Consider the following 22,423-nt stretch of genomic DNA (forward strand, 5'->3'; position numbering starts at 1 on the left):
GAAAGCCAGACTCCTGGTCATATTGCCTTCTGATATTTAGGTAGTAGAGATGTTCCTGCACATTAGCAATTCATGTGAGAAAAAAATTCAGTGTAAACCTCTTCTTAAGTGGCAGTCTTCACTCCAGTCCGCATCTGCATCTGCATTGGAACTGGTTTCAATAGGTTTTACACATTCCTTGTTTTATGCTTGTAACTGTTATATTTTATTATATTATATTATTACATTAATTATGTTATATATTAGTTTTATTATTGTGTATTTTATTGTGGTGACCCACTCTAGGACCTTGTGGTGAAGGGCTGATAAGACATCTAATAAGATAAATAAGCAGAGTGATCATATTGCTGCCTGTGCCTCAAGTGAAAAAAGGTGATGTCTTAGCAGTCACAAAGTGATCTGAAATAGGAGCTCTTCTCCACATAGATCATAAGACCTGTGCCTAAGGCTCGTCTGACTATTGATGTGCAATGTTGTATGAGTATAATGCAAATACCTACATGCTATGTGTATTTCTGAAGCATTCAACCCATCAGCGTCTTGCTGACTAACCCTTGTTCAGAAGTTGATTTGTTTAAAAGGGCTTTGGTGATACTATGATTCAATATGTGTTGAGCTATTCATGACTCTGTGTATGTCCAACATGGAGTGTCTAAAACGTTTTCACTTCGTGCTGGAAAAATCTGGTGAACCTACCCTTTTTTGACCTGCCAGTACTTCTGAGGCCTTATTCTCATTGGGGTGGTAAAACTATGTCAATCCTGAACCATGTCAGACTACAGACATGGGGGGGGGGTGCCTGCTCTTCTATTCAGTTTACATAGAAAGCAGCATGTCTGTGAGATGTTGAAGACAAAGGGTCTAGTCTTTCCATGTAAGTTTGTTTGCTTAATGTGGAGGAATTTTTTTGGATAGAAGAGCATTCAGATTTTCCACTTCAACAAGAACCAGGCCTTGGTTGCTTACTAAATGGTAGAACCTACCACCCTGCTACTTTCTTATATCCCCAAACCAAGATCTCCTCTCTTGTCTTGGACCAGAAGACCCTCAGGGTCCCTCCCTTCTAACTCTACAATTCTATTATCTTAACTTGAGTCAAAACCAATAATGCTACACCTGAACTCAGGCGGGAAATATCCTTTGACTTCCCTGGAAACTATTGTTAAGGCACTGTTGTTTGAGAAGCTGTGAGCCACCGTTCCCCCCCCCCCCCATAGCATATGCGCTTGTTGAATATACTCTATAAAAATATCGAAAGAAGAGAAAGTCTCCAGTACACTAGTCAGCTGTCCCTTTCTGGCTGTATTTCTTTGCAAATACCTGTCATGACAAATGGATGACAGGAGTTCAAGGGGTGGGAGGAAGACCTGCTGTTATTCTTCCTGGGAAAGTGTTGAAGAATTATGTCCTTGCCCTTGAAGAATTATGTCCATGCAGCAATATGAGTTATTTGGAGTGTTCTTCCTCATTTTTAATTATTTATTTATTTTGGCTTTTTTGTTTCATGGACATGGGGTACAAATCACCCGCAACATCACCTGTATATTCTGCATCAAAATGGATGGGGGCTGTGCGCAATCAGTTGGGATCTCTTACACAGCTCTGAGTCATTTTAGTGATCCACGTGCAGGACCCCATTCCCTGGTGGATTGTACCCACTTTTCCTAAAGTCTTGGTTGATACAGGCCAAAGTGCCTGGAGGCATGTCTGATTTAAAGCTGGTGTTGGTCTGTGCTCTTTAAGCATCTATTAACTTGCTATTATTATGCAAATAACACATTCTAATTTATGCATGGTTAGATTATGCAGATGCCTCACCACCGTGGTCATTGAATAATAGAAAGAGATTTTGTCTTTTCCTTGTGTTTAGGAGCACTTATTTACTTTTTTAAAAAAAAACCAACTTCTTCTTAACCATTTTATGGACTTTAAAAGAGTCAGCAGATGCACCATCTGTTCTTCTTCTTAAACTGGTGGTGGCCGAGAAATATTTAAACAGGTGGTGGTCTGATCCTGGAGCAAATCGTGCAGCAAAGCTACATCTCTCCTAACCATAGCAACATGAAGTATGATCCTGTGGACCCAAACCCAGTCCATGGTGCAGCAATTCGCAGAGAGGGTGCCCGGGGAAAGCAAGTTCCTGTGCACATTATGTCAGCTAGATGCGCAGCTTTCTCAGAAATAGTCTCCAGAAATAAATATATATGTAGAAACAGCTGTGGGGGAGGAATGAATGTTCAGAAGTGTATTTGTTGCAGGTGCATAGCAAAAAGTGGTTAACATGAAAACGTACCAAAATCAGTTGATCATGGAGGAAGCATGGAACATATTTGCCTGTTTCACCCTTCCACTAATGCATTTTGATAGTCATTATAAGTAATTCCTGAGTTAACCCCCTCTGACAAACAACATAGTTGTTTCAACATAGCAGCATATATTTCTGACTCCCAAGATTGCCTTCAAATCATTTGAATCCTGCCTTCTGGGTTAGTGTAAGCCACTGAAACATTTCACTCAAAGAAGCAGAATTGGCCCCCCAGACCAATAATGCTGGTCACCTCTGCTTAAATTCCTGACTTTGCAGAAATTCCACTATGGGCTATCTATAAGGTCAGCCATTCTTTGTCACCATTTTTTCAGGCCATCATGCTTTCAGGCCATATATCCTTCTGCTATATTTTGTTGCATTGTTTGTATGTGTTGTCTTCTCAGTTCCTCCCAGATTGGGGCAGAAGGACTCAGAGGCATTTTGGGATCAGTATGGACGTTGTAAATTGGGAATCTTGTCTTCCTTCACTGAAAGCAAAACACCTGGAGGCATAACAGCCTGTGCGAAATGTGGAACAGCTCCTGCTGGTTTCAACAGGGGACTTGTAAAAAATAAAATAAAAAATAGTTTCCTAGTGAGAGTTTCCTACTGAATATTTTTGATCTTATGTACAATATTCTTATAGATGAGAAACAACTGCTTATGCAAGTCACATGAGAAGCTTGTAAGTGCTTTCAGGACTTTGGTTTTGATGAATGGTGAATGTTATTTGTCTTTTTCATTTGCAGTTCACTTGCAAATGTGTCAATTTGCAGAGAAAACATTTAAATATTGTGATAATTAGACCAGCCACTGCTGTTACCAGGTGTTTACACATACAAACACTCGGGTTTGATCAATCCAGCAAATTCTTGATTCACTTAATGTTTTTATTAACTTACTATTGTGATGATAACCACTTATTTGCTGTTTAGGGGGCAGAAATCTCTAAGAAGCTATAGAGTACAATCTCTTAGAAACATGAAATCCTTTTCAAAGCCTGAGGTATTTTCTATCAAAAGAAATAATTTAAAGGAATGTTCTTATCTTGATGTATGTATAAATATCTACAAAAACTGGGGTGAAGTTCATGACTTTAAGCAAACATTCCATGACAATAAATTACTTTTTCCAGGAGTTCAAACATTAAACCAAAATACCTTCTTCCAAGTTAGTTCCCCCCCCCCCAAAGAAAAACCACACAACTGCATTTAGATGTATGTGTGTGTATTTGTGAGTCTTTTAAAAGTTCTAAATACCTTAATGCTGATTTGGAGGCATTTTCTGATTCTGTGTGGAAAGAATTGTCTAACTGAAATACAGTGCAGGACAGTTTCTTCTCCCAGATATTCAGCTTGCCCTGATTTAAACGGAAGGCAGGGGCGTGCTTAACAGTACAAAAATGCAGAGAAATGCAGACAGTTGCCACTGTCAAGTAGTCACTGCTCGTGTTCCAAGTTAGGGCCAGCAAGGAGAAGTCCATTGCAAAAGTGTTTTAAGGCAACCCTTGAAACCTGAAAGATTCTGAGAAATGTATTTAAACTAGTCCTCCTGGATCTGGCTAAAACCCTTTTACCTATTTTTGGATACACTTGCAGATCTTTGTTAATAAATTACATCAAAATGACTTGAAGTTTGGAAGGGGGATGTTCCCCCCTCCTATTCTAAAAAAAAAAAAATCTGAGCAAATAGTGCCCCTGGTATTGTAAAGCTTTGAATGTTTTCACACCCCATTAATTTATTACTTCTCCTTCTTCATCTTTAAATTTCATTTCCCCCCTCCCCCCTCAAAAAAATCCAGCTCCCTGCTGCTTGTGAGATTTCCATCTTGTTGTTAATTTTCTCTGCTCCATATGGAGCACCAGACATTTCACCTGGAGGCTGTACTAGATTTTTCTGTAGTGATCGTGCTTCCGGAGGGCAGAACTGTCATTTCAGGTTCCTGGTGCATCTGTCTGTGCCAGCCTTCTTCCTCCTCTTCCCCCACCCCCACCCCTTTTCACTGGCACAGGAGAGTGTGAATAACAAATTGGGCGCACCTGAGATTTGGAGTGTGTGTGTGTGTGTGCACGTGTGCGTGTTGAATCTGTGCAACTTTCAAGCAGATTACTTTAGGGCTGAGAGGATCTAAGCAGTTCTTGATGTGGCCAAGTTTGTGCACTCACCTTCTGTTTGGGCTTGGCTTGAGGAATGCAACCCTGAACAGGCAAGCGTTGGAGGTGGGAGGGAGGGAGAAGAGAGAGAGAGGAGTAAATATTTCATCCTGCCTTGTCATTGATTAGAAAAGAGCCTTTAATTTCATCTCACCCCATGTTGCGATTAATTTGCATTCTTTGTCAGAAGTTAATGGAGTTTTTTATGGTTCAGTCTGAAATCCTTGAAGACATCAGTGAGTTGATCTGATGTTTATACAACCGCCAGCAGAAATTTTTTTTGCCTTTGATTGATGGTGAGCTTGATGTTTATTCCAAACGGCTTTTAAAGCTGTTTTTAAGAATTATTTGAATAAAATGCAAGCGAGATATTGTTATAACGAGCAAGATTATCTGTTAAAAATCTGTTTCAAATAAGGAGTATGATAAGGAGGGGAGAGGAGGGGGAGAGGAAACCCCAAAAAGAGGAGGCAGTAGTGGCAAGTGGAGAAGATGCCTTTTCAACAAATGTTCACCTAGCAAGCGGGTTATTACAAAACTGCAACGGTGAGACTGATGGAGGTGATATTTAGTGGGAGCTTTCTGTTCAAAAGGGGACAACTTTGGGGGCCAACATGTTTTTTCCCTTTTCTATAATGGCTAATCAAGTCACCAGATTTGAAAACTTGGCTGCTTCCCATTTCTTCTGCCAGCCCTTTCCTGCCTGGCTTTTGCCAACGGTTTGATGAAGTGTTGCTGTCTTGTTCCTAACTCAAAGGGACAAGACTGTTAGGCCAGTTAGCTCAACAAAATGATGACATATTGCTTCTCTCCGGGTAGAGGCACCCAGCGCGATGGAAACAAAAGTGAATAATAGAGAATGTTAAAGAGCAAGATTGAACATGCTCCTCTTTTGGGTTGATTTTATAAAGGAAGGCAGCAGTCCAAAACATTATTAATGGGGGTGGGGTGAGGTAAAAATCCTGCATTGGATCAGTTCTCATGAGTTACCCTGATCCAGGACCCCATATGGGTTCTGGTGTTTCGGCAAAGCTATTCAGAGGTGAGAGCATCTCTAGACAGGCACAAAATGTTCACAGAAGGATGCAGTTAGGTAGCAGCCCTTCCTAATGAGTTTAGTAGTTTAGTATATGAGTTTAGTATACATGGACAGTCACTGGATTGGGGCAACTGTTTTTGCCTAATTTTGTATACAGCAAGCCCACCACTTCTGCACATTTAACTTCTGCACATTCAGCTTTATGAAGGGTCAAAAAAAAAATACTATTTTTTAAGGGGCAGAAAGGGGGTGGGGTTCCAGGAAAATGACTTTGGCACAATGGGTTTTGATCACAATGAGTTTCGACTAGACACAATTTTGGCTTTAGGCGTGATCCCCGGAATGCAACCTCTGCATAAGCTGTGGACTTACTGTATTACACTGTCACTCTGTGGCATCATTTTGCTAAGGTCAGCAAACCTCAAGGCATTTGAAACTCACAATATATGCTGTGTATTTCTTTATCTTTGAATCATTTTGACTTAACTAACTAATATTCCTAAAACTGCTAACTGCCTTAGTGGTTAGCTGCCTTAGGCATCCCCAGCTTTGTGGAAAGAGAAGGTAGGGATATAAATATTAGTTTTAGTTTTTACCCTTGACGTGTCATAAATAGGTGCACCTCATGAGAGTATACAGCAAAAGATAAGAAGCAAAAACTTTGTGGGAAAGTCGTAACTTTCCTTTGGTTCAGCAGTGCCTGTCCAATCCTTGTTGGCCATGTCTCTCTTCCCAGTTGCCACTGGGAATGGATGAAATGTCATGAGTTGTTGCCTTTCATTTATGAGAGACACTTAGAGTAGGGGGAAATCAACTTGAGGAACTGTGTTTCTCCCTCCAGGAGTGCCACAGCATTTCTGAGAGCCAGTGTGGTGGTGTGGTTAAGAGCGGTAAACTCGTAATCTGGTGAACCGGGTTCGATTCCCTGCTCCTCCACATGCATGGGCTAGTCACACTTCTTTGAAGTCTCTCAGCCCCACTCACCTGTTTGTTGTGAGGGAGGAAGGGAAAGGAGAATGTTAGCCGCTTTGAGACTCCTTAGGGTAGTGATAAAGCGGGATATCAAATCCAAACTACTACTACTACTACTCCTCCTCTTCTTCTTCTTCTTCTTCTTGCCCCACTACCAAGCCCCACAGGTGCTCCAGTTTGTCTAGAGAGAGTGCCATCTTCCTCACTCACTGCATTGTTGGGCACAGTCTTGTGATTATCAGAGAGGAGTCTGCAGGCTCTGATATTCTTGGGAAGGGCTTCTGCACCCTCGGCTTCTAGATAGCGGTGTAAGTCTGCCTGGAATTGCCAAATAAAAGGGAGCCACAGGGAGGCATGTGGTGAGGTAAGAATTCAGCCAGCGGAAAAGTAATTTGTAAACAAAGCTCAAGGTGACCCACCCCCCTTTATAATCTAGCCCTTCTCTCCCTGTTGCAATGGAGAATATTTGTAAATGCATCTCGGTTACTCATTCAAAAGCCTTTTTTCCCCTTCCAGGGGAGAAAAAAATATTTTGTTTCAGCACATTCCTCCTTCATTATGATTCCTGCTAGTGCAATTGAATTGTGGGTCAAAGAGCTCTTCATCCAAGGACTTCCATTTAAAAGCAATTCATTTATTTGCTGCATCTTAAAGGGCTGAATAATTGGCTGGTTTTAATTGAAGCTGTTGCTTTCTGCTCCTTGATATTAGTAAGGTCCAAGGTTCTTTTTCTTATATGTAATCCATAATATTGACCAAGTTTGGCCTGTTTTCATTTCAACGCAAGAGCCACTTGTCAAAGAAGGAGAAGGGAAAAACAGCAACAACATGATTTTTTTTTTTAACTTGAGTGCATGGAAAAGCTGTTTTGCAGGGTTTTCTTTTTCATTTGACAGAAGTGTCATTTAAGCATTCATTTATTTTGTGAGACTAAATTGATGAGCGGCAGCAGTTGGTTTCAGAATAAGAGTGAAACTCTGGTGTCATCAGCATACATTACTATATTGAACCATTTAAAAGACATTAAACACTGTTCACATGTTAATACCAAAGTGGTGCTGTTTTCTGTGCTGAATTATAATCAAAGATCTTTAAGATCATATTTTATTATATCTAATATTTCTCAGTCTTTATAGTATATGGTTCTCTTTGCAGAATACATTGGAAGAAATCTGCTATTTGCTTTTTAATATTCCAGGGGGATAACTTTATGTTGATTTGACAGCTGCTATTATTATCCTATGGCTGTAGAAATCCTATACACATAGATTTTCCTGCTCTTATTAGACATCTTATATTTGTGCCAAAAACATAATTCTTGGGGATATTGACTTTTTATTTGGCAATGGATATCTACTTTCATACATACACATTCTGTGAGTCAGTGGAAGACTAGCTAAGTAATTAAATATAGATCACATCTTTTAGACCACTTTACAACTGAAACCAAATAATAATGTTGTGCGGCAATATCTTCTTCCATCTATGCTATCATAGAAACACAGAAATGTGGAGCTTAATTCTTTGGAATGAAGAATTGAACTAGTATTGTCTTTGACCCAAATATTATTTATAGAGGGAAATGGAATGTTTTAACATATAAGGCAGTTTAATCTTTAGAATTCAGAGATTGCTCAGATCTTGAGGAAAAAATAAGGTGCAACAGATACTTTCAAAATTAGATTCTCCTGATACCTCTTTTTGCTGCTGTCTTTTCATTCTTTTGTTAAGCTTCATTAAGTTTTTACTATTCTGATGGGAGCCGCCCTGAGTGGTTGGGGAAACCCAGTCAGATGGGTGGGGTATAAATATTATTATTATTATTATTTATTATTAATTATTCTACTAGCATGAACAGCTAAATAGCTATGGAAAATGCAGATTTGTTAGTCAATATAAGAAGAGGCTTTCTCCAGCAAAGGCTGCAGGTTCCAATGCCAGCAATGGAGAAAGAGAGGAAATGGGAACTGTGGCAAGTGTCAACTAATGGAAGGAGGCATTCACCTGAGTTTCTTGCTTGGGCCTGGGACTATAAAGCAGAAAGAGGTAGCAGAGGTCTTCCTTGTCACTTCTGTTGAAAATATCTCTATAGAGACAGAACTATTCAAAAGCAACTTTTCAAATAAAGGCATAAATTCCCTCTAACCTATTCTCCCCATCAGACAGGAACATACAGAAAATATGTTTTACTGAGCACCCTGCCTAGCTTTCCAGTACCTTGGCATTTATAGAATATTATACTTTATTCTTTGCTTGTTTTGTATGTTTACATACAAATTGCATTTCCAAATTTGGTCCCCCAGCATTACAAACAGGAAAGAATTAATTGTTGGCATCATTTTGTAGTATGCATATATAGAAACATAGAATTGTAGATTTGGAAGGGGACATGAGTCCATCCCCATGCAATGCAGGAATCTTTTGCCCAATGAGGGGCTTGAACTCAGGACCCTGAGATTAAGAGTCTCACCAACTGAGCTTGTAGAGCTTTAAAGTTTTCTAAGTACTTCATGTACAGTATCGAAGTAATGATTGTAAGGTAGGGTGCTAAGATGTATCTCCATATTGCAGGGGTGGACGCTGAACATCAGAGAGCATGGTGAGCCAAGTGAGTTCGTGGTACAGGTGAGGTTGGAACCAAAGACTTCCAGGTTCACAGCTCAGTCACTTCACCACAGCACGACACTGCAGTGCAGATGAGAAAGAGTGGAGACCACAGTGAGTCACTGCTGGGAGCTCTTTAGCCTTCCAGGAAAATTAAGCTCTAGCAGAGTTTCTGGTACAGCCTCTGGAGAAGACGGCATGTAAAATCCCCCTCCATAATAAATATTGCCATGTGGGGCAGTAGGATTGGACCATCAGAGCTTCCAAGACCAACTTGTCCCGTGGTAGTGTGGGGCAGAGGGAGAGGGCTCAAACTGTGCAGCATTTTATATTGACTTTAAAAAAAATTATTTCAGTATGTAATAAAATCATATTCTTTTTGCTTTTTCGTGAACTGTGTGCAAAGGTAGCAGTCCCAGCTATACAGCTGTTTTATCTTTCCAGAGATGTGCCAGTGTTGTGGACTGTAAACAACATTGTTTTACAGTGAAAAATATGTCTAATATAAGTACAGCTTGAGCGGCTTGCCATTGAGGGTCTGGGAAAAATATAGCTGTAGCACTTAGATATTCTAACAGAGTTAAGAGATTAAGAGGAAACAAAGCCGTACAAACAAAATTACCTGGAGTGGTAGATCACCATAAACAACATACAGCTTTTTTAAGTGTATTCATAGTATTTCAGAGGCAAAAAAGCAGAGCAGCTCTACTTAATGGAGAAAAGACTAAAGATACAATGATATTGCACCAAGACATCAGTGAAATAGCTGTCTGTCATTCTCGGTAGTGGCATTAAGAAGTAACTGAGGGTCTTAGGAAATTTGAATCAGTACTGGGCCCAGATATATTGATGCAGAATTTCTGAAATTGCAGTGTAATACCTCAGTTGAGCAATAGCATGCACTCTGTGTGTCTTCCTGCTAAAAAGGATGACATGAGTGTAAAGCTAAAAGTAAAACAACCACAAAAAGACAGCACCAACAAAAAAAGAACCTGAAGGAGAATTTATTGGTCAAATGCCCTGCCCAACATGTTCCGACAAATGTCTTCTTCAGGGGCAACAATTACAAGCTGTCCTATTTCAAAGGGTGCTTCAGAGTTATGGTTCATGCTGCATGTTCCTCCAAAGCACCTTTTGAAATGGGAGACATGTAATTGTCCCCCCTCAAGAAAACATTTGTCTCCTTCAGCAGCAGTTTCTGAGGTCCAACCCCCCCCCACCTCCCTCACTCTCTCGTATTTATATAAAGCTGTCAAGTTATTAAAAAGCCAGGAATTCTATGTGTGTCGTTGGTGCTTAGTGGCAGCAATAAGAGCATTTGCAAGGATTGTTTCCCCCAGTTTTTGTGTGCAATCCCACACTATTTTACAATCTTCCATGACCAGCAGCTGAGATTGTTCATGGAATTAGGTCAATTTACACTTTTCCCATGGAGGCAGTTACGTCCTTCTCATGACAACTGATCCATGCTTCTTGATAGTGGTATTTGTACAATGGCAGCAATATGCATAAACAAGAGTCACCAATGCAGCACCCACAGGTACCAGTGTGCCAGCAGTAGATCCTATGGCACCTGTGAAAGGTCTCAGTAAATTACCCCTCAAAATGTACAATGCATGAGAGATGTTTGCTGTTCCTGCTCATTTCCTGTTTACACTGGCTCAGCCTCTCCTACATTGAACATGTCTCCTTAAACATGCCCACATTTCACTGGATACCAGGATTGGATACCCTTCCCACTAGAGCTCCTCTCTGCGATCAAGTAAGGCAGTGAATGATTGGGGTGCATGCCTGCACCATTTTGTGTCCCCGTCTCTTTCCCCAATATTTCAAATGTGGTGGCCATTTTGTTGCGCCATGCCTCGGCTGCAGCCATTTTGTGACCCGCAGCACTTTCTCAAAACTCTACTTGGACACTTAGCCTCATGAAGGCTGTTTTCATCATTCATCTTAATGGAGTCAGTCCCTAGGGAGGAACTGTGGGTCATCAGATCTCATGGCCCCAAAGAGGATATTCTGCAGCAGAAGGGATCCTTTCAACCTTCTTAAAACCTCCACAGCTGGGACTTCCACAACTGTTCAGAGCAACTTATTCCACTGCTGAGGTTTAGACATGGACACCTCCACTGGCAGGGCTCATCCAGGACTGACTTTGAGATCTGTTGCACCCTAAAGTGAGAATCATATCTCTAGGACTCCCATGTATGCAACATGTACACATAAGGAAGATTTACAAATGATGAGCACAGTGGGGGATTTTTCTTATGCTTTAGTATTGTAATGTCACTTATAGTGATGTCATGTAGTATGAACATGGAAATGGCTTCTCCCATCGTGGGCAACAAGTTTTGCCAACGTCACTTGGTGCAGCTTGGCTGGCCAATCCCTAACATACCCCAGTTCCCCGGCCATGAGTAGCTTAGGCCATCTGGATAGAATCCAGTATTTCAAGGGTTGTGGTGCTTATTCTATATCTCATCCTCCCTGATATGTGGAGTTGGAACCTAGAACCTCTCTTCATTTGCTGAACAATGACAACAAAGAGTATTGTGGCACCTTAAAGACTAACAAATGTCTTGTGGCATAAGCTTTTGCAGTCTGAAGCCCATTTTGTCAGGTGCATGGAGTGAAATCTTAGCTGGCAGAAAATTCCAAGGTGGGAAATAAATGGCAATGAGATAAAAAAATACAGTCTGTGATAATTAGGGCGTAGATAAAGGTTCAGTAACCACATTTGGCAAAATGTGCCACAAAAGTTTGTGCCGTAATAAATTTCTTCATTTTTGTTGTTTAGTCGTTTAGTCATGTCCGACTCTTCATGACCCCATGGACCAGAGCACGCCAGGCCCTCCTGTCTTCCACTGCCTCCTGCAGTTTGGTCAAACTCATGCTGGTAGCTTCGAAGACACTATCCAACCATCTCGTCCTCTGTCGTCCCCTTCTCCTTGCGCCCTTCATCTTTCCCAACATCAGGGTCTTTTCCAGGGAGTCTTCTCTTCCCATGAGGTGGCGAAAGTATTGGAGCCTCAGCTTCACGGTCTATCCTTCCAGTGAGCACTCAGGGCTGATTTCCTTAAGAATGGAGAGGTTTGATCTTCTTGCAGTCCATGGGACTCTCAAGAGTCTCCTCCAGCACCATAATTCAAAAGCATCAGTTCTTCGGCGATCAGCCTTCTTTATGGTCCAGCTCTCACTTCCATACATCACTACTGGGAAAACCATGGCTTTTTTCCTTTCTTCATTTTAAAGATGCTGCAATACCCTTTGTTGTTTCTGCTGCAAGAGACTAACCTGGCTGCCTCTCTGGAACATTTGTATAATAGAGTTTTTCCCCAAAGGTTTTAGTCAACTGTCCTTTATAAATCCTAGCATCTTATGCCCACAACCTCCTCCTCTGCTTCCTGCGAATAGAATCCTGTCACCCTGTTCTGCTCATCAAGCCAGTAGACTCAAGTTGAGCTCATCCTGGCTTCAGACAAGTCCATAGTTCAACAGGACTGAACAGCTGTGGTTTCCCTTCACTCCCCCCCCCCTTACTTCCTCCTCATCCCATCTCATTCCCTACTTCTATTAAGGCTTCCCCATTACAGCAAGAAGGAAAACCCTCCTTCATAAACCCAATTAGCTGTCATTTTACTGGTAAATATTCAATTCAGGTTGTCGGCCAGATATTTTGCCCCTTGTAATGTAAACAGCATATTGTGTTATGGAGGATCATAATAGCTCTAAATGGTATGTAGCTGAAAATAAATATAGATACAGCATGCTCCCCTTGCGGTTTGTGTTGCTTACTCTGCCCCCACCTGCCCACCCCTCGATGTGGGCTATGCCATGCATATGTTGTCTCTGATCAGAACAACATGCACACACTTTGCCCTCTTTAGAGAGGAACGTGTGGTTCTTTGAAGGCACGGTTTTAAACAGATGGGGATGTTAACTGCACCAGATTGCAAGCTCACGGAAGGTGTTGCTGCTCAAGAGAAGTGAAGCAGTATACTCTCCCCTGTGACTTCTGGCAAGCGCAAAGTGCCCACCTTCCTCAGGATTATGGCTCATAAAGTGCAGAACCTCAGGAAGTTCTCCCATGCACTTATGTGCTGCACATTCCCCTGCAAGGAGGTATATGTCAAAAACACTGGTAACTTCCTGCCCCATGATGGGGCAGTGATTAGATTAAGACTGGGAAGACCCAGCTTCAAATCCCCATTCAGCCATAAAGCTAACTGGGTAACCTTGGGCCAGTCACCTCTCTGCCTAACCTACCTCACAGGGTTGTTGTGGTGGTAAAATGGAGAGTGGGGAACTATATACATTGCCTTGAATGCCTTGGAGGAAAGCCAGGATAAAAATGTAATAAATATTGTTGTTTCTTTACCATCAACCTCTTCTATTAAATGAAATCTTTTGCTGCTGCTGTAGAATGTACTTTATGCTAACAGCACCCTAGGGGCATTGAAGTACCCCAAAAGAGAGTTTATAATTGGCTTTATGTGGTATCTGGAGGTGTAGGGACGTATAGAGAACTGATATTTTAATCTTATAGATGACTGGAGGAGATCTATTTTGCTGTGTTTAATGCACAGGTGATACTTTTTTAACAGGCCATATTTATAGGTGATGTCCCAAATTACCTGTATGTGTTTTATTTTTATGGTTTGGGTGTTCAGACGTAATAATGCTGGGCTTATTTGTTAGAAATTCTGGTAAATAAAATGAATTTCCACTAGTATGGTTGGTGCAAGATTGCACATTGTTTCCTTGTATATTTTCTAAGGGATTTTCCCTATCACCAGACAGAGAATTATGAACATTTCCATTTTCCTTTGCTGGAAATAACCATAAGGATGAAAGATACAAGAGAAGCCTGATAATGGCACAACCAGAAGCAAATGCATACACTGTTGTGGGCGTTCTATATGTCTGTGACCTTTTACTACTTTTGTGGGGGGGGGAATTTGAGTCAGGATGGGTAATGCGGACTGGATATTGCTGGACTACAGCTCCCATTGTCCCTGACCTTTGGCCATGCTGGCTGGGACTGATGGGAGTTGGAGTCCAGCAACATCTGGAGGGCCCAGGCTCCCCATCCCTAATTTATAGGATAATGCCTCTGGCTAGCTAGGGAGGAAGGAGAGCTCTCGAAGCCAATGAGAGAAGTACAGCCATTCATCATCTCTGGCACTACTCAGCTGAGAATATTGAATGGAAAGGGCAGGCCAAGTTAACTGTGAGTGAACCCAAGATGTTTTAGGCAAAGAAGCATCTTGCAGAATGGAAGGGACCTGTGTTGATATGTGCAAAGAGCCACACAGTTGACGGAAAACCATAGTTAATAATGGTAGAATTGTCAGGGGGTCAGTTTTGTCACCCAGCTTTCAGAGATGTAACTAGCAGCATCCCCACCTATACAGTTGGCATCCTTAGCTTAAACATAAGAGCCTTAAACAGTGGCCCTTGAGCCACTTCTGACAATGTTTGGTAGCCCCTTTGCTGCAGTTCCCGAGATGCTCAGATTAAGTCTGTGGATTTTGCAGTCTTGGGAGGGACAGGCCAGCTGGTGATCTTAAATGATAATTATAACCCAAAAACTGGTGTTCAGAAAGTAGCTGAGGGAGGTTTGGGGCACAGAAGAAATTCTAAAAAGTGGAGCATAAACTGTTGTTCTCTAAGAACAGGCATATAGTTCAGACACATAATTAAAGTTTCCTTCAAAAAAAAAAAAAGAGGGGGGGCAAGATTGTGAGCAGACATTGGCAGTAATCCAAAATTCTAATTTCTGACTATGATTTAATTTCAATTTTAAATAAATCGGTTTTTAATTTAAAAAGAGTGAGCTTCATAACATTAGCAATGATTGCAACATTAAGCGCAGTGCTCACAATCTAGCAATATAAAACATTATTTATATCTGAATCGTAAACAGCCTTTTGAAATGGATTATGGTTTTTCTCCCTATTCTAATACAACCTGGAGGGTACTAAAAAGTGTTGTGTGAAATTAACATTCTGCTGACTTTCGCCTATAAATGAGAAGCGAGCTATTAACATTTGTGTATTTTCATTATGTAAATTGTGTTAACACATGCCCACAAATTGCCACCAGCGATACAATAATTTTCTCTCAGTGATCATAATGTGTCCAAGTGAGTCATTTTGATTATGACATGCTAATTACATATTGCCTCCCCTTTTTTTTTCCTTTTCAGATTCAGAAAAACCAGGGATCTTTAATGGTAAGCTTTATGAGTTCGGGAAAAAAATTCACTTTTCTTTTTCCTGATGGCTGCTTCCTTTGCATGCTTGAATGCCTTGTTTTAAACTTAGCAAATTGCATTTTGTGGAAAATGCAAACCTTTAACTGCCTGTATTAGATTAGGTACCATTAGAAATAATAGGACATCCTGAGCCGCGATGTTTTTATAAGAGTTTGCTGCTGTTGATTAATCTTGCTATATTTTATTGCATTAATGATTTTTTCTTTCCACTCCACTGTAAAGATATTGCATATAGCCTAATACTTCTCTTCTCTCTCCCCCCACTTCCCCTTTCCATCACAGCCCCTCCAGTTACTCCAGTGCATTGTTGATGAGGTGAGTCGCCGTCTTATGTGCTTTCACTCCTAAAGTCATTCCTAATGGACTGGAAAGCTTATATTTTGTTTCCTAATGAAGCACAATGGCCCAACGTTCTCAACTGCGAGACAAGTTGCCTTGTGCGGCTCTGAGCTGCTGAGCGCTGGCTGGCCTTGTCCTGCTTTGTGCTGTTTCCTGACTCTTCCTATTGAATCCTTGGCAAAAGGAGACGGTTTCCAGGAAAGTCTCTTTCTTTCTCCCTCTCTCTCTTTTGGATAACAGAGACCCCCAAAGGCCCCCCATATTAATTGATCACCTCTCCACCTTGCCAGATGTGGTAATGCAAAGAAATGGAAGTTGTCGTTTTGCCTTTTAAATGAGGCAGGCTTTTGTGCAGCTCTGGGTGCGCAAAAGAGGACCTGCTAAAAGGGGTCAGGGTTGAACTGTAAACAAGAGCAGTTTTGAATGTCACCTCTCCGTTCGGTTTTACCAAAGGGAGAAAAACCAAAAACGGCAGGAGCCTTGTTGTTCATACCTCTACCTGAACCCATTTAGTCCTGATCCAGTGATTTCTCAAGAGGAGGAGAAACTCTGATGCTTACGTGAAGCTCCCCACCCACAAGGCCTGCTCAGAGTGTTTCAGCAGGTGAAATGCATGAGTTGTCCATGGCATGGCTCAGGTGGGATCCAGCTATTGAATTTAGTGGAGAATCCTCTACATGCAGGAGGATTTATATTTACGTTGAAGCACATCTGAGCCTCTGGGTCAGGGCATCATGTATCCCCACCCCCCGACTACTAGTGCAGGCCTAAGGAAACAGTATTCCTGTTTATCTGGATGTCCAGTTGCCCAAATTTCTGCATGCCTGGCCATTTAGCTGTGGAAGGGCACAATGTGCATTTTTGTTCAAATGCTCCTGCCATTTACATGCACCACATTTAATCTGTGTCCACCCACCACCCCACTCTTTTTTGTCACATTACTATGTTTCTCAGAAAAGAAGAAGCTGGAAAACTGCATTTTATCCCAGCCACAGGACCTTCATTTTTGCCTCTGTGCCTCATTTATCAACCTGGATTTGATTGTTTTGATTTTTAATATATTGTATGTATCCACACTGTCAACACTTAGGTGCTTGCTCTGCTAACCACCATTTTCTTTGGGAGACCTGACTTCTGATGGGATGATCATAGTTGCCAGATTTCCCCTTTCAGAGCTAACAAAATATTCTTCCTTACGCTCTGGTGGTGGTAGTTGGTCACCCCTTAATCACTTTAGGAAGCAGCAGCGTAAGTGAAATTAACCCACAGTAGTTGAAATTCAGTCCTACGCACAGGAGCAGAGCAGATCTAGCACACTTTTGCCTGGAATGGCAGCCCATCTGCTTAGTTCCAGGAATTAATTTCCAGAATCTTTCCCTGCTTTATCAGGGAACCGCACTTACCAGAGCAACTTCTGATGAAACAGGCTGAGCCTGGAATTGATGTGACAGAACCAGAAACTTGGGAGGAAAGGAATTGGGCTGCATGTGGATGGAGATGGTTTCTGGGTGCCTTGAAAAGGAGCAAATCCCTTTTTGCAAATCAGGGCAAACTTACGCATATACATACTTATGTTTGCATGTCTATGACATGCACATCTGTTGATTTCTGGACACTTGGTCACTGTGTGTTTGCATTTGTGAACTGACTTCATTGTGACTGAAGGTATACATAAGCTCTACCTGAGGTCTTATGCCTGTGTTGGCCCACTCACACATGCATGCTCTAACTTGGTTTGGCAGTCTTTGAGTTATGATCACACATGTGAACAGATGCCGTGTTGCGTAAGTGGATTGTAACTGCAACAACTTCCCCACATGTGACTTTGTGTGCACAGAAATAACACCCTTGGAAGTGTATGAAAGCCCATTATGTCCAAACTATAGGTTGAGATGGCTAAACACGGCAAATCGTATTTCAGAGCAAACCACATGCCATGTGGGAAGGTGACCTTCCCTGGTGGTGTTGATTTCCAACTCCCAGCAGCTCCAGCCAGCAGGTCAATGGTCACGGATGATGGGAGTTGTAGTCTAACAACATCTGGAGGGCCACAGGTTCCTTATCCCTAATATAGTGTCTTAAACCACCATGCATTGTGTAGGTGATGTCTGCGTGTGATCAGGCTCCCAATGCACATATTTAGAGACAAGTGGACACTCATGTGGGCCATTCTTAAGTTATATTTTATGTGCTCTCCCTGACTCAAGGGTTGTATTCAATGTTAGTCATACTCAGATCATGCCCATTGAAATTGATGGAAATGACTAACTTAATTTCAAAGGGTCTGCTCAAAGTAAGGCTAACATTAGATACAACCCTCAAAGACAAATCTTGCCAAAAGTCCTGCTTCTGTTTTCAGTTTCCCTTCTCCCACACGCCACCATGAGGACTATAAGCTTAGTATAGTTGTTTGTGTTTTTTGTTGAAAGAAAGAAAGAAAGAAAGAAAGAAAGAAAGAGAAGTTCCAAGGAAGCAGTGCCACCTGATTCTGAGCTACATTCTGTGCAGAATGGTGCAATGAAAGCCATGCTGGTTTCTAGGCTCCCTGCCTTCCAATGGAGCTGATTTCCATTCCTCCTTAGGGTCCTGGCGGGTGCCCTACGGTTTCCCCTCCTACATTGGCTTAATAGCAGCCTGGTTTTGTTTTCCCTCCTTGTTTCTCTCTCCCTGCTCCCCTCCCTCGGCTCTTTTTAAGATCTAGCCCTGTTGGGGGAGAATAATAGTTCCCACTTATTGTGCTAATGTGTGTGTCTCTTTCTAAATAAGGACCTCATGAGAGAAGGTCTGTTTGCTTTCTGGTATGGTACAGCTGCTGTTGTTTTCAGTGCATTCGTGATAACGTGAGTGTTCGCTATTAGAAGTGTTTAGTGTTCTAAGACTGATGATCTCGGGCCAAATGCTCCCCTCTGTGGCAACTTCATGAGAGCAAATAAGGGCTGGCAAAGTCCTAAAATTCACAGGGTAGGTGCGGGCTGAGGGGAGCAGAGTCACTCCCCTCCCTTTCAGTCTGCAGCTGTTTCTGCATGGCAAGTTTCTTTGTGAACCCATGGATAGCAAGATACTTTCCCCAACTTAGGCTGTTACGTTCTTTACTGCACTAAAGTTATAGGCGTTTGGAGGCTGCCAAGGACTGGTAAGAGGGTGGTCTGAGGGTTGGGAATGAGGCATTTGCATAGGGGCACATCCATTCATAGGGTCCACCTTCTGGAGTGTTTTAGAAACCCGTCATCAGACCAGTTTAGCTAGGTCAGCCTTCCCCTGTGCTGGCTGTGGCAGAGACGAGTTGTAGCTGAAAACTTTTGGAGGTCACTAGGTTGGCAAAGTAAGGGCCTAGGACTGATCAGAAGGTTGGCAGTTCGAATCTCCGCGACGGGGCTGTTCCTGTTGCTCGGTCACTGCTCCTGCCAACCTGGCAGTTCAAAAGCACATCAAAGTGCAAGTAGATAAATAGGTACCACTCTGGCGGGAAGGTAAACAGCATTTCCGTGCACTGCTCTGGTTTGCCAGAAGCGGCTTAGACATGCTGGCCACATGACCCGGAAGCTGTACGCCGGCTCCCTCGGCCAATAAAGCGAGATGAGCGCCACAATCCCAGAGTCGGCCACGACTGGACCTAATGGTTAGGGGTCCCTTTACCTTTACCTTTAGGTTGGCAAAGTCTGTTTGATCAGAACCAGCAGCCATGCTCATCTGCACTGGTCTCTGCTGTTCCAGGATCTGGCTCTTGAGGAGGCAAGATACGCATCTTGGTAGACTTGGGAGGGCTGTTGGAGGGCTGTTTTGTGTAGCCTTGATGCTTTGCTGCTACTCCTTCTGGCAGGCATTTCAGGTTGTTTCGCAAACGATAACAATGGATAAGCTGACGAAAAAGGGATCTAGCAGAGGAACAGCAACAAAACAGGTCTCAAGATCACTGTCTAATACTCTGGATCAGTTAAATTAGAAATAGCAATAAGCCCCCTGGCTTGTTTCTGACTAAAATCACCACTTCAACATTTCTACGGTGTGTTTTCAACAACTGCATTAACTTTTTAAGAAACAAAGCAAGGGAGAGAGTGCCATGCAGAGTTCCATGTATGCCTCCATCTCTCGGATGTTAAATGTGTGTGTACAGAGGAGAGTCAAGTGTCAGAATGTATCTATCCATCACTGCTTCCGCTCCGGCCCAAATGTTTTCTGCTGTTCTCTTTACTGGAGCCAGAAATTGTGACCTTACCCATGTGCATGATTCAAAGGCTAGATGAGAACAAGGTAAAACTACAGGTAGGAATAGCTGAATAATTACCTTTAGGCCAACCTGAGAAACAAACCTTCCCAAGAGGCCGAACTCATTTAATGGTTCCTAAGAACTCAATCTTGCGGGTGTCAATGGTCATGCTTGATTATTTGCAGCAGTGTTTTATGAAAAAGCAATAAGGCTGCATGGGGCATTTACGGAGGGGTGGAAGCAAACAATAAATGGGCTCAGTTCTTTGAGGGAAGGTCCCTTTGGTGGACGCGGCCACTGAACGCTTTGCACATATCTCTGTGCCTTTTGCTGTTTGAAACTGCAAGAGAGGGAAGGCACACTAAAACATTTCCATCTTTACTGCAGCAAGAATGGCGCAATGACAAGAACCAAATCCTTTGGTTGTAGAAAAGACAGCAGTTGCAGCCACTGTTAATAGATTAGCCTAGACAAGTGATTTCCAAGCCACGTTCCAGAGAGCCTCAAGTTCCCTTGGAATCTTTTTGGTGGTTCTTCCATAAGAAGTTCACTAATGGGACACAATCTTGCTGATCTTCCCCCTTCTGTGTACAGTTGGCACAGGGGCATGTTAGGTGTGCTCCCAGGGCACATGAACAACCCACACAGGGCAACAGGTGTGCCCCAACAGGCCTGGTCAGTGCCTCGCATGAACAAAATGTTTATTTTTCAATGTTTCTATCCCATTAGGAAGAGCATTCTGACCATAAAAGCTGTTTGACAGTAGAACATATCACCTCAGAAGGTGGTGGAGATTTTTTAAGCAGCGGTTGGATGCCCATCTATCAGGGGTTATTTAGTTGTGATTCCTGTTTTTCAGGGGGTTGGACTAGATGACCCTTGGGGTTCCTTCCAACTTCACAATTCTATGATTCTTTCACTAGGGGACCTCACACTAAAAGCATAGAAATAGACAGTCGGTACCCTGCTGAAGAATGCAAGGTCCCATAGTAGACAAGTTGTTTCAGAAAGAGCTCCTCAAAGGCAGGAAGCTTTGAAATCTACCAGAGCAGCCACTTTTCAAGCCGCAATCACAGGAAAACTCAGCCCACAAAGACTTGTGAGGCTGCAGCCTCATATCATGTAGCTGTGGTAGTACTTTGTGGACAGTCAGCATCGCTCACTCTTCTGGAAACCAAGGGCGCTGACCTAGGATTCAGGCGCTTACTGGCAAGTTCAGGATGTGCCATTAAAGATGATTTGGGTGCTCTTGTGCAACAAACCTGCCCTCCCCAAAATTGGAGCTTTTACAGTAAGGAAAGTGAAAGTGCAGTGGAAAGTGTGGGGTAGCAACCCCTTGATGCAATGTCTTATAACCTCCTCGCAAACAAATGAGTGGATGCTCATGAAATAGCTGACACCATCTGCAGACTTTGTGCCAGCAAATCAGGAAGAATGCTCAGTAAACAGGTTGCCTGGAGGTGACCCAAATCTTTCAGAGATCCCCGTCCTACAATTCTTAACATTCAGCCACAAATAGAAATTGGGGGAAAGCTTCGTAAGTTCTGTCTTAGCAGCTAGTTATTCTGGAGGGCTGCTTTGAGGAGAACAGTGCCCATTTCCTCAGCATGTCTCCTTCTGCACCCCTTTCTTGCCTCTAGGAAAGGTCTTCAGGGGTTAGATTTGCCCCTGGGGGCTCAGGTGCTGATCCCTGCTGTAGTTCACAGGTGATGTGTAATTGCATTTTTTACTTGTTTCTCGATAGAGCTTGATCATTTTAATCCTGCACCTTCCTAATAAATTTTAATGATTTGTATATTATTATATACTGGGGGTAACATGCAGCCTGTTAGTATGGAGAACTTGCTGAGCAGCTGTGTGTTTGCGTGTGATCAAAGGTGTTAAGGAAACAGATCAAAGGATGCTGGGGAATAACTCTTGGATCACAGGCACAATTGTCCCTCTCAGTCCGGGAGGCTTACCTTCTCTGGGCACCTTTTGAAGGCTCAGCTGGCCCAATCCACACCGCTAAGGGCTCTCAGGCATCCCTCCTCAAGCAGAGGGGCTGCAACCAGAACTGAAGCTGACAAACAACCTCATGTACACTTTTCATTTTTGTTGCTGCAGTTTTAGATTTATTTAACCCTGTTCTGGGTTTTTAAGTATATATCATACTTCCACGTTGGGCAAAAGATTCCTGCATTGCAGGAGGTTGGACTAGATGACCCTCATGATCCCTTCCAACTCTACAATTCTGCGATTCCGTGAAACACCCAGAATTCCTCCAGACATGCTGATAACTCCCTTCTATGCATGGGGTTGTGGTTCTGCCATTTTGGCTGCCTATGTGTTGACACTCAGCCTGTGAAGTTGAGAAAAACAGAGGAAGAATTGCCAGAAACAGAAACACCCCCGCAGGCCTTGGATATAGGAAAGTTACTCATCAGCTGTGTGTGTGTGTGATCAAAGGCATTAAGTGAAAGAATCAGAGGATTCTGGGGAATAACCTGGATCCTACTCACTGCTGCAGTATTGCAAAGGATCTTGA

General features: G+C 42.5%; 1 protein-coding gene and 1 long non-coding RNA gene across 8 annotated transcripts in view; both read left to right on the top strand.

The window, feature by feature from the left end:
- MAP2K5 (mitogen-activated protein kinase kinase 5) overlaps nt 1-22,423 on the top strand; it is a 134,635-nt gene that overhangs the window by 83,873 nt on the left and 28,339 nt on the right. For 5 of the 7 annotated variants that reach the window (XR_014558036.1, XM_083713179.1, XM_083713180.1 and 2 more), the window contains 2 exons: nt 15,282-15,308; nt 15,633-15,665. Coding sequence is in view for 6 of the 7 variants with exons in the window: in XM_083713179.1 (XP_083569305.1) it covers nt 15,282-15,308; nt 15,633-15,665 (60 nt within the window). In the remaining variant the exon portion in view is untranslated. Of the gene's footprint in view, nt 1-9,043; nt 9,098-15,281; nt 15,309-15,632; nt 15,666-22,423 lie in introns of all 7 variants that reach the window. The other 2 variants (XM_083713178.1, XM_083713175.1) reach the window with 1 other exon arrangement.
- LOC310831992 lies at nt 10,824-14,799 on the top strand. The gene is made up of 2 exons (XR_014558096.1): nt 10,824-11,864; nt 12,326-14,799. It is a non-coding gene; the product is annotated as an uncharacterized lncRNA (long non-coding RNA).

The sequence above is a fragment of the Podarcis gaigeae genome (genome assembly GCF_964106915.1).
Source record: "Podarcis gaigeae genome assembly, chromosome: 14".
Taxonomy (NCBI): domain Eukaryota; kingdom Metazoa; phylum Chordata; class Lepidosauria; order Squamata; family Lacertidae; genus Podarcis; species Podarcis gaigeae.